We start from the raw sequence: 10,263 nt of genomic DNA, 5'->3' as shown, positions 1-10,263 counted from the left end.
TGACCCAGGGTCTTGTAAAGAACATGGAGAAAGGCTGACACTGTTCTGTCTGGAGGACCTAGAACCAATCTGTGATGTGTGTAGAAAAGCAGCTGCACATTCAGGACACAGGCTTTATCCCATTGGTGAAGGTACTCATGATTGTAAGGTAAAAAAAATGTGCCTTTGCATGTAATGTGAGTTGTGTAAATTTGCATCACTGTACTCACTTTTCCACCAGTCTCAGCCCATACACCCTTGATAGTTGTTTATAACCGTTGTACTGAATTTACGTCTGTCATTTTATTTTTCCTAACTTTCTACATTTCCCAATGCCTGACATGCTGATAGGTGTGGAGGTGTTTGGCAGACTTTATTCACTTTCTAAGAATAGGCTTATATTTTTGGTGTGGGTTACTGTTGGGGTGCAAGCAGACTGAAACTCGACTCCCACAAGGTTTCTGTGATGCTCCATTCATTCTGCTCCTGTCCTTAACTGCCTTTTTAAGACAAGGATCCTCAGCGATACTTGGTGTTGTGATTTTTACCTGATTTGTCCAACTGCACAAAGTCAGGTTAATTTTTTTATTTATTCACATCTTGATAGCATACCCAGAGGATTTCACTGCTCTATCTGCTGCGGAATTTCTCGTGCAGCATTGCATTTGCAGGGAATGCAGCCGTGGCAGACAAAGTGGCAGCTGAAAGCTCACATTGTACTGACAGCGTGGCCCCCTGCCAGACTGACCTTGTTTTTGTCATTGCCTTTGTAGGAGGAACTGAAAAGTGCATTAAAGCCTTTGAAAGACAAATTACAGCTGTACAAGCAGGAAAAAACTTTCTGTGAGGAAATGGCAGAACATGTACAGGTATATTCCCAATCTCATCACTGCTGAATCATATGTTAAGCACCAAGATTGTTGTGTGTGTGACAGTAAATATTACCTATCCATTATGTTTCTTTCTAGAACCAAATGCTACATTCTGAAAAACAGATCGTAGAAGAATTCGAAGCCCTGCATTGCTTCCTCAAAGAGCAGGAAGCTGCAAGACTTTCTTCCTTAAAGGCAGAGAAGGAACAAAAGAACTTGATGATTAACCAGAAGATTGAGGAGATTGACACTGAAATAATGTCTCTGTCCAACACCATAAAACTAGCAGAGCAGGAAATGACATCTCATGATATTCACTTTCTTAAGGTAAACATGATGGATATTGCAGATATTATTGTCCCTATTTGACTACTACTTTATTTGTATTAATTTACAATAATATTTACACCTTCTTTCCAGAATTACAAGGAAACAATAAGGAGGTAAGGATAACAGCATCTTTTAAATCAATATATTTATCTTCTTTAAATATTATTGTGTTCTTTTTTTCAATAACAGACACAAATCAGTTAACTTCTAAATTACTTATTCAGGACTTGGCGGAGTTCTCCTGATCCTCAGAAGATTTCTGATGCTCTAATTGATGTTGCAAAGCACTTGGGCTCATTAAAATACAATGTTTGGGAAAAGATGAGGAGCATAGTTAAATACAGTAAGTTTAAAAAAAAAAGTTTAGATTTCCTTCAGGTGTTTCATTAACATACACTTCCTCCTCTTCTCCGAGATCCTGTGGTCGTGGATCCGAACACAGCAGCGAGCTGCTTCATCCTCTCTCCTGACCTCACGCTGGTGCAGAACTCTACCCAGATTTTCAAGCTACCAGACAACCCAGAACGCTTTGACATCAGCGCTGAGATGTTAGCTGCTGAGGGCTACACCTCCGGACGCCACAGCTGGGAAGTGGAGGTGAAAGACAACACATACTGGGTGGTGGGCGTCGCCAGCAGCTCCATCAACAGGAAGGGAAAACATGTGCTGACACCAGCAGAGGGATTCTGGACTATACGGTTCAGAAATGGAGAACACAAAGCATGCACAGCACCGTGGGAGCCGCTGAACATGAGTAGGAAGCCAGAAGTGGTGAGAGTGGTCTTAGATATGGACCGGGGCAAGGTGACCTTTTATGACCCCGGAGAAAGAACACCACTCTACACTTTCTTGGATGTCATGACATCCAAAGCTTTTCCTTACTTTTGCTCTGCCTGCAAGGAGCACCCGCTGAGAATTCTCCCCACGAGGATATCATTGTCAACAGATGATTAGTTCACCTTTGCCAAAAAAAAGCTCAACATTACTTGATTTAGAAGGCTATGAATAATGGAAGGTAGACATTAATGTTTTAAAAATATTTAATCTGTTAAAACAAGTAAATCTGGCAGATCAAATATTGTAAACAACATAAAACATCACCACACTGATGTGATGTACTATCTAAAATAAGAGACAGACAGTTTGCATGGCACATTTTCACTACTGTGCATTTACATTTTCATTACAACTCTTTAGTAAAAGCATTAAAAATAAACACAGGCTGACTCTTCAAATGTAAGGCACGTGTTTAATGTGTGTTTTCAAACCCATGCTGGTGTGTTTGAATCTGACAAGTGGGACTAGTTTTCCATTGTAATAAAACAGTTGTATAGCTAGCGTTTAATGAAGTTACCATATGTAAATTTGTGTTAACTTCCAGTCTTAGAGTTTGAGTCAAACACATGGTAGTAACTAACTAAATTCAAATTACAATTTTTCCTACACCTACGCAGAATTAAATCTTGCAGCATTTGTTTAACATTAATAGTTCCCTGTAACAAAGTTCATATGATACGACCTGTGCTGCCCTAACAAACACGATCGTATCACGCTCCTAAGTCATGCCCACCCTGAGTGCAGCGAGGCTCAAAAGATTTGTGAGGTTGTGTGTAAATGAGTTATAAATGAGAAATAAATGCCCTCAAATTTCACCCTGGTGTGTTACCTATACAGTGTTATAACATCATCTGTAACAAAACTCCATTTACTGTGTATAATTTGTTCTCTCAGCTTTGATTCTTCAACTTCCTAACCAGGCAGGTGTTGGGCCATGACTGACTAAAGCCAGCACGTTCCTCCTCCCTCTGGACCACTGGTCTCATAAAGACATCCTGGCCAACTTCCTATCTCCTCCATTTCATAGAGATATCCTTCCCTCCACTATAGCATTGTACAGCTCCTCATCTATTGCCTCATAACGTGGAGCTTTTGAGTTCAAAAAGTAGATCTGGTCAGATGTCAGACGTGGGTCATATCCCTCCCTCTGCAGCCTGGTTTTCTGAATTTTAAATGTACCTACACAGGATTGTGGAGAGAGAGAGAGAGACAAAGAAAGAATGACTGCATGACAATATCTTCAGTGACTAGTGGTATATTCATAAACTTTGTTTGCACATTAACCTACCTGTGGTGTCTACTTGTGGGGAGATTCTCAGGAACACAGGACGAGCATATGGAGGAAGAGCTCGTTGGATTTTCTGCAAGAAGTCATTGCAGTCGAATCTTCCATTTGTGTCTGCGATGGCAGCCATGCCGGCCTTTCCTTCCACTCCTGGTAAGTTACAATAATGGTTATCTTTCAATGGGTCAAAATCAATAGCTCTGTGTAAACATTGCCCTGTGTAATGGCTCATTGAAGATTGGAACTACTACACAGGTTTACCACACAATTATGTATCACAGTTATACGATGAGGCTGCAGGATTTATTTGCATCCAATAGTTTATGGCCTCAACCTCACATTTCATGTCTGTTCAAAAGAACAAAATTATATTGTTATAACTATTAATTCTTAAAAAGCCTTTTTTTTCTGTAGAAGGACTCATGCTTACTTTCTCTTGTAGGACTCAAGGTAAAACAGGAATTGTACCCCAAAATGAGGCCTGAAACATGAAGCTAATGTCACCTGGCACTGTCACACCATACACTGCGACATCCGTCTGACCCAGGAGATTGCTGAGTATCCCCTCCACCTCAGTGGTGGACACATTTTCCCCTCGCCAGCGGAAAGTGTCTCCGCTCCGATCCCGAAAGTACATGTAACCCAGCTCATCCATCACCAGAACATCACCTGCAGTAGACGTAGGTGGCAAAAAAAAAAACTGATGAATTTAAATTAGGGAAATGTTCTTCATCATATAGTACACGTTAAGACTGACTGTGTTGTTGAAACGAGTACTGATTGCTAAGCCAAGTTTGGTAGTGCAATGAATTTTTACTTATATTTAGTGTTAAAAAAAGAAACCTGATATGTATGCCGAGTCATTCAGTTTGAAGACATTGTGAGCTATTTTCTTCCTTGTTGCTTCCTGATTGGCATAACCATCAAATCGCCGAAGTGGATCCTGCTGGTTGATACGTCCCACCAGAAGTCCTGGTTCACCTGCAAAAACAAACTCCATGAAGTTTCACTGGACTTTTAGTTGTGTTCTGAAATGAACATGAACTCAGTGTGTAAGAACAAGACAGAGATCTGCAGATGGTCCAGCTTCGTGCTACAATGAAATTTCACCTCTCCACCTTTGAAGTTTAGTTTTAAAAGTACAATCACAACTTCCTTTCTGTCTATTGTATTGTGCCCAGAATTGATGTCCATTATTTATCACAGTTCATAACGTACAGTAAGCAAATATCAACTGTATCAAGCACAGGAACAATCCTACTGAGTTTCCTGTTCCTGACCTGGTCAAGATGTTCACTCCTCTGTGTGAAACACAACTACATTTCAGCAAAAAAGTAACTGTTGTATTAGATACCAGGTTGGCAAGGCACGCAGAGACCACGGCTGTCACGAATAAGCTCCATCGTGTCCTCGTTCACTCTGACCAGGCGAATGGGGTAAACATTAGGGAGAATACGGCTGTTGAATCCACAGGCTCCGACCTAACAGAGGGAAATTCAACTCAAATTTAATCGGAAATACATCGTGTCAATGAGTATACAATTAAAAACACTTGGATTGTTGACCTTTCCATCTGTGTTGGCCATGCCACAGTTGCACTCTGTCGCTCCATAAAACTCGCCAATCTGTGCGACGCCAAACCGTTCTGTGAAAGCCTCCCACACACTGGGCCGCAACCCATTTCCTACTGCCACTCTAACTTTGTGGCCTTTCTCCTGTGGCCGCACAGGTTGAGAGAGAAGGTAGCGGCAGATTTCACCGATATATTGCACCACCTGCAGTTTATAAAAAACAAAAAAGAAACAAGCTCTTCAAAATGAACTTTAAACAGCTGCTTTTTTTTTCATTTTCAAAAACTATTATCCAAGCTCTTACAGTGCAGTTGTATTTGATACAATCTTCCCAAAACCGGCTAGCAGAAAACTTCTTTTTAACTACCACTGTGAGGCCGTGGAGGAGACACTGTCCAACCCCCATGATATTACCTGAAGTGAAGGGAAAAAAACTTTGGTTATGCTACGTACATAATAATGGAATCCCTGGTGAACTAGAGGCAACTGTCACCCACCTGCTGAGTGATAGAGCGGCAGACAGTCATAAATAATGTCATCAGTGCGTAGGCGAAAGGAAAGAAACCCAAAAGCAGCAATTCTGTAGTAGCTGTCATTAAAACAGAAGGGAAGTCCTCAAGCATTCATCACTGTAAGTCTCCACTGTGTTGCATTTTTGTGAGGTGTTCAGGAAAACATACCGGCTGTGTATCACGATGGCAGCCTTGGGCAGTCCTGTGGTTCCAGAGGTGTATATATAAAACAGGCGGTCTGAAGAAGAGAATTGAGAAATGTAGCCCTTTTTTTTAACAGAACCAAAAACCCCACATTATTTTCAGGAAAAAATGGATTAGAATTAGTCGAAAAGCCAGACTCAATTTTTTTAACTTTATTTTTCAAGCCCCAAGAAGTCAGACCTAATTTATAATGCAATTCTGTTTCAAAAAGTATTAAGTGAAAAAGTGTGAGATGTTTGCAGAAAAGACACATATATGTCAGCAAAACACATTCAAGAAAAGGGATGCATGAGAGAAAGAGGGAAGGACAGAGATGAATAATGAAACTATGTACTGTTTGAGTAAAAGTCTCAAACAGGACAAAATGATCATGTTCTCACCGCTCATGCCTTTGCTGGGAACGCAAGGTGAAGGGGCATATCTGGATGTAACAGCCAAAATAGGATCCAGTGGATGAGCACTCAAAGCAATCATCTGCTCAGCACCAAGTTCTCCTGTACAGAACCGTACCATAGACTGGGGGAGTGAGGAGCGGACTTCCAACAGGGCTGTTAGAGGAAAAGACAGAGAAGATCATGTTAGTTCATGCATTGTATGAACCAGCAAATGCACGGAAACATGTTCTTACCATCAGCGAGCTCAGCTCCAAACACAATTGCTCGTGATTCTGACACACCAACACAGTGCAGTAAAGAATCCTGGCGTAGGTTGAAGTTGATAAGTGCTGCCTCTACCCCAACCTTGGCAAATCCCAGCCAGAGTGCCACCTGTAGTGGTCTGCTCTCCATGAAGATGGCTACCACATCCCCAGACACCCAACCCTGACCTCGGGCCCAGTGGGCCACTGCATTTGAAAGCTGGTCCAGCTGCATGAAGGTCCAGGTTTCTCCTGTTGCCTCATAGATGAGGGCTGGTTTATTTGGGTAACGTTTAACTGTCTGAGCAAAGATGGATGGAATGTTGCTTCCATTTCGTATGTAACGCCATAAGGCCAGCTTCACTCTGAACAGGATGTAGAGGCCGCTAGCAAGAAGGGCAAGATAAGGAGACAAGAGGAAGGTGAAAACAAACAGTGCACCACAACTCTCAGAACTTTATTCTGTTATGTTCTGCTTACTTGAGGTCTCTCTTGGCGGTGCGAGCAGCAATATATATGAATTTCCAGCCTCTTATGGCCAGATACACCCCAAATCCTGTAGCTAGACTCCAGGACCAGGACACCCCGAAGAAACGTAACAGTCCCACAGACCCCAAAGAGCCCGAGACACTTGCTGCATTGTGCATTCTTGTCATACCATGAAAGGGAAAAGTAGAAAAAACCCCAAAGATTTAAAAAAAAGAAATTCGTCTTAAATACGAATTAGTGCACACAAGCTCAGGTTAAGATGCAAACGGATACATATTATTACCGAAATGTTGTGTGTGATTTAGGCGATGCTTATAAACAGAGGTCGTTTCAGGTTATAGAAACAGCTTCATTGACTTGCACAGCAAATCTCCAACATACCTACGAGTGAGCAGGCTGCAGAAATATCACCTTTCACCCACTAACCCCGCCGTTCGTCACTAGTTGTTACTTTAGCGGAAAATGACGTAGTGAAGTCGTCCTCTGACACCGGCAGTGTAATGACTTCTGAACAAACACGAAAGTGACAAGTTACAGCGGTTCGCCGCTCCCCAGCACGGCTCTCGTTGTAAGTAGTTGCAGTTTGCTCATACGTTATATTCCCAATATATGTCAAACCTGTGCGGTAGAGTCCTAAAAGTTGACTTTCACAGACGACACTTCATTGGACGCCGGGCCCACAAGAAATATGTATTGGAGAAGTATAGTGCAGTTAAATTCAAGCTATTTAGTGGACTCCATATTGAACGCAGTCAGTTCAGTTGGAGCACCACCCACCCTGTTCGTTGAGTTGTTCTACTATTGGTCAAGATTAGCGCTCATCAATCTTTTCTAAATTTTAATTGGACGAAATCCTATACCCTGCCACTCGACTTGCCGATGGCTACAACTTGATAGTTGGTCACAGAATACCAGATTCTTTACGCCTTTTAATTATTTTTTGCATTTGTTGATTTTTTAAAATTGTTTTTATTATATAAGAGAACAATACGAAACAAACGTGTGGAACAAGTATGTCTGTTTTAGTTAAGATTAACTATGAAGATGTTTTCTAACAAATAAACCATGTAATACAATACTCCGGCAATTTAATGGTCAGAGAAAGTATTTTTTTGTGTTTTTCCTGCAGAGGTTTAACCTCCTGTCTAAATGTTTTGTCTTTACTTGTTTTTTACAGATATTTGCAACTTAAAATATGGGAAACGACATCTACAAACTGACGATGGAGCAAGCCTTAATCCACAGAGACAATGGTAAGTAATTAATTTCTCCTTTTCTCCTGGTTTATGATCTTTTAACATCAATTCATGGAAGACTGTCGTTTTAAAAACAAAAAGGTCATTCAGACACTATTTAGAATGCAATTACAGTATAATTATAGTTTATAGTATAATTAGCTTTTTCCCATTAAGGGGAAGTGTATTACAAGATCACAGCAACACACCAATAAACGACATGATTTTTCATTTTTGCAAAAAACAATAAAATCAAAGCTCTGACTGCCATCTCTTGAAAAAGCCATCTTTTTCTTGAAGTCAGGGTCTTCAAAACAATGATAGACAAGAAGAGAAAAAAATTATGTGAATGAAAAGTCAATGTTTATATTACACCAAACAGGCAACTGTGGCTTTAATATTTACAGCATTCTACTGATATAGTAAAAAACGCAGATTTTTACCACTTGCATAACTATACTTCCAAGTAGTTTACTAAAAGAGGAATTGGTGTTTGAAGAAGAATAGTCAGTTTGTTTCAACTGTTTGAGGACTTGATGTCTGCCAAATCAATGCCATTATTACCTAGGATTTTGCAAAGCAGGTAAATAGTCTATGTAGTATGACTGAGATGATACGAGTACATGTGCACTAATAGACTAGAAAATGTATATCACACTTACTATTCAAATTATTTGTATGTATATATATTTGAGTGTGGAAGAATGTATCTGACAAATCAGTCTGCCTGATTTGTCAGATTCACTAAACACTGTTGTCTATAGTCAAAAGGCTGTATATCAGTTCATGACCATTGTTAATTCTTTGAAACCATTGGTGATCTGATTTTGTGCCAAAACATTGGCAAAGACAATGTAAAACAGAAGTGCTAGAAAAAAGATGGTGGCTACTAGATATATTTAAAATACTTAAATACCACATCATTCATCATTTTGACAATATTTTAGAAGAGGAGATGAATTTGTCAAAGTCAATTATATGTATATATTTTAGCTTTAAATCTTTATAAACAATTAAATCACACACACAAAAAGTCACAGTAACGACAGATAAGCTTCAAGATACCTTTGAAAAGAATACTTCCTAGGTAAACAACATTAAACAATCTCAAATGTTTCACAAACAAATGCTATCAGATTATGTACAGTATGTCATACAAAAGTTTTAACCTATTATAAAATCATCACTAAAACCGTAACCTGTTTATGAAATATTATGTCTCACTGTAATAGTCATGTTTTTGCATAAAAATATATAAGCTAGACATTCAAATTTTAACATGCCACTCTCTTAATAAATCAAACTTCTTTTTGGGGATGACTGACACTGATGTCTACCTGCACTTTTAGCTATTTTTAAAATATAGACATACAAAGATAATTTATTGAGGTAAATATGATTAAATTCCCCTGGTATTGCAATAACAACAATTAATTATGTATAGAGCTCCAACATTCAAAGCATAGCTTATGTTAAAGAAATCCCCAAAATGTGATTTACAGTAACAATTGACAGTAAAGCAAATTTGTGGACTGGTGACAAATAAGAAAGCGGAAAATATAATTAATTCCAATTTCAGTGATTAGCTCCTGGGATTTGAGTCTGTCCAGTGTCCTGGGTGCTTTTAGATGGCTGAGGATGACAGAAAAGAGACAAAACACTGGTCACAGTGCACTTTGAATGCAGTCATCACCAAACAACAAAGTAGTAAAATCATTCATAGTTAAAATGTATCTCTAACGATGAAATTAAATCAATTTAATGTGGGAATTGCAATATATATTTTCTATTTTCTTACATTTGCTTTGCTTGAGTAGCTGAATTCTGTGTAACTCTTCTTCTGAGGTACACACAGCCTGGAGAAAACTTTGCCATATTCATCCCTGACCTAAAATGAAGACACCAGAATATGAGATAAAAAAAAAAGAAAAGCAGTAGATGTGGGAAAGGAATCTACTGACCTGTTTGGAAAGCAAACAATGCATGACAAAGAGCATAAATCCCTGAAAACTGCCAAAAATGGTGAAAAGGTAAGACATTGGTTTGGTGCCTTCCTCAAACTGGAAACATCCGAATATCCACATGATGCCCAAGACACACAGCTGAGCCACTGCAGTAATAGTGAATGCCCTGTAGGTGGCAGCACAGACACAGGGACCGTAAAACTAATGTACAACTCTAATCGCATTTCGGAATAAGAAAGTACTCCACAGTTTATATTTATTAAGATGAAGAAAGATAAGAAGATAAGATAAGAAATAGACTTACTTTAATTTAGCTTGAATAATATATATATATATATATATATATTA

At 39.3% G+C, this 10,263-nt stretch overlaps 3 protein-coding genes across 6 annotated transcripts in view; 1 reads left to right on the top strand and 2 right to left on the bottom strand.

Moving 5' to 3' along the window:
• The window catches only part of trim35-13 (tripartite motif containing 35-13), a 3,682-nt gene extending 1,510 nt beyond the window's left edge, over positions 1-2,172 (top strand). Inside the window, exons 2-7 of the mRNA XM_025064175.1 lie at positions 1-148; positions 753-848; positions 948-1,178; positions 1,272-1,294; positions 1,406-1,524; positions 1,597-2,172. The exon at positions 1-148 is cut by the window's left edge and continues 33 nt beyond it. Coding sequence (XP_024919943.1) covers positions 1-148; positions 753-848; positions 948-1,178; positions 1,272-1,294; positions 1,406-1,524; positions 1,597-2,135 — 1,156 coding nt within the window. The 3' untranslated portion in view covers positions 2,136-2,172. The remainder of the gene's footprint in view (positions 149-752; positions 849-947; positions 1,179-1,271; positions 1,295-1,405; positions 1,525-1,596) is intronic.
• A 35-nt stretch (positions 2,173-2,207) lies between these two features.
• On the bottom strand, positions 2,208-7,482 carry slc27a1a (solute carrier family 27 member 1a). Its single transcript, XM_008329576.3, has 14 exons — positions 7,335-7,482; positions 7,098-7,223; positions 6,708-6,875; positions 6,219-6,613; positions 5,971-6,138; positions 5,555-5,624; positions 5,372-5,463; positions 5,179-5,288; positions 4,869-5,078; positions 4,658-4,784; positions 4,147-4,284; positions 3,808-3,972; positions 3,307-3,453; positions 2,208-3,197 (listed from the first exon to the last, which is right to left on the bottom strand). Exons 3-14 carry the CDS (start codon positions 6,872-6,874, stop codon positions 3,040-3,042), a joined length of 1,947 nt encoding a protein of 648 aa, XP_008327798.1. The 5' UTR covers position 6,875; positions 7,098-7,223; positions 7,335-7,482; the 3' UTR covers positions 2,208-3,039.
• An 817-nt stretch (positions 7,483-8,299) lies between these two features.
• Positions 8,300-10,263, bottom strand: part of adgre5a (adhesion G protein-coupled receptor E5a) — a 9,119-nt gene continuing 7,155 nt past the window's right edge. For all 4 annotated transcript variants that reach the window (XM_025064167.1, XM_025064169.1, XM_008329581.3 and 1 more), the window contains 3 exons: positions 9,913-10,081; positions 9,750-9,839; positions 8,300-9,583 (listed from right to left, as the gene is read on the bottom strand). In XM_025064167.1, the coding sequence (XP_024919935.1) occupies positions 9,527-9,583; positions 9,750-9,839; positions 9,913-10,081 (316 nt within the window). In that variant the 3' untranslated portion in view covers positions 8,300-9,526. The remainder of the gene's footprint in view (positions 9,584-9,749; positions 9,840-9,912; positions 10,082-10,263) is intronic.

The sequence above is a fragment of the Cynoglossus semilaevis genome, chromosome 17, assembly GCF_000523025.1.
Source record: "Cynoglossus semilaevis isolate Cse_v1.0 chromosome 17, Cse_v1.0, whole genome shotgun sequence".
In the NCBI taxonomy this organism is placed as follows: domain Eukaryota; kingdom Metazoa; phylum Chordata; class Actinopteri; order Pleuronectiformes; family Cynoglossidae; genus Cynoglossus; species Cynoglossus semilaevis.
This window is presented reverse-complemented; position numbering and strand designations above follow the sequence as displayed.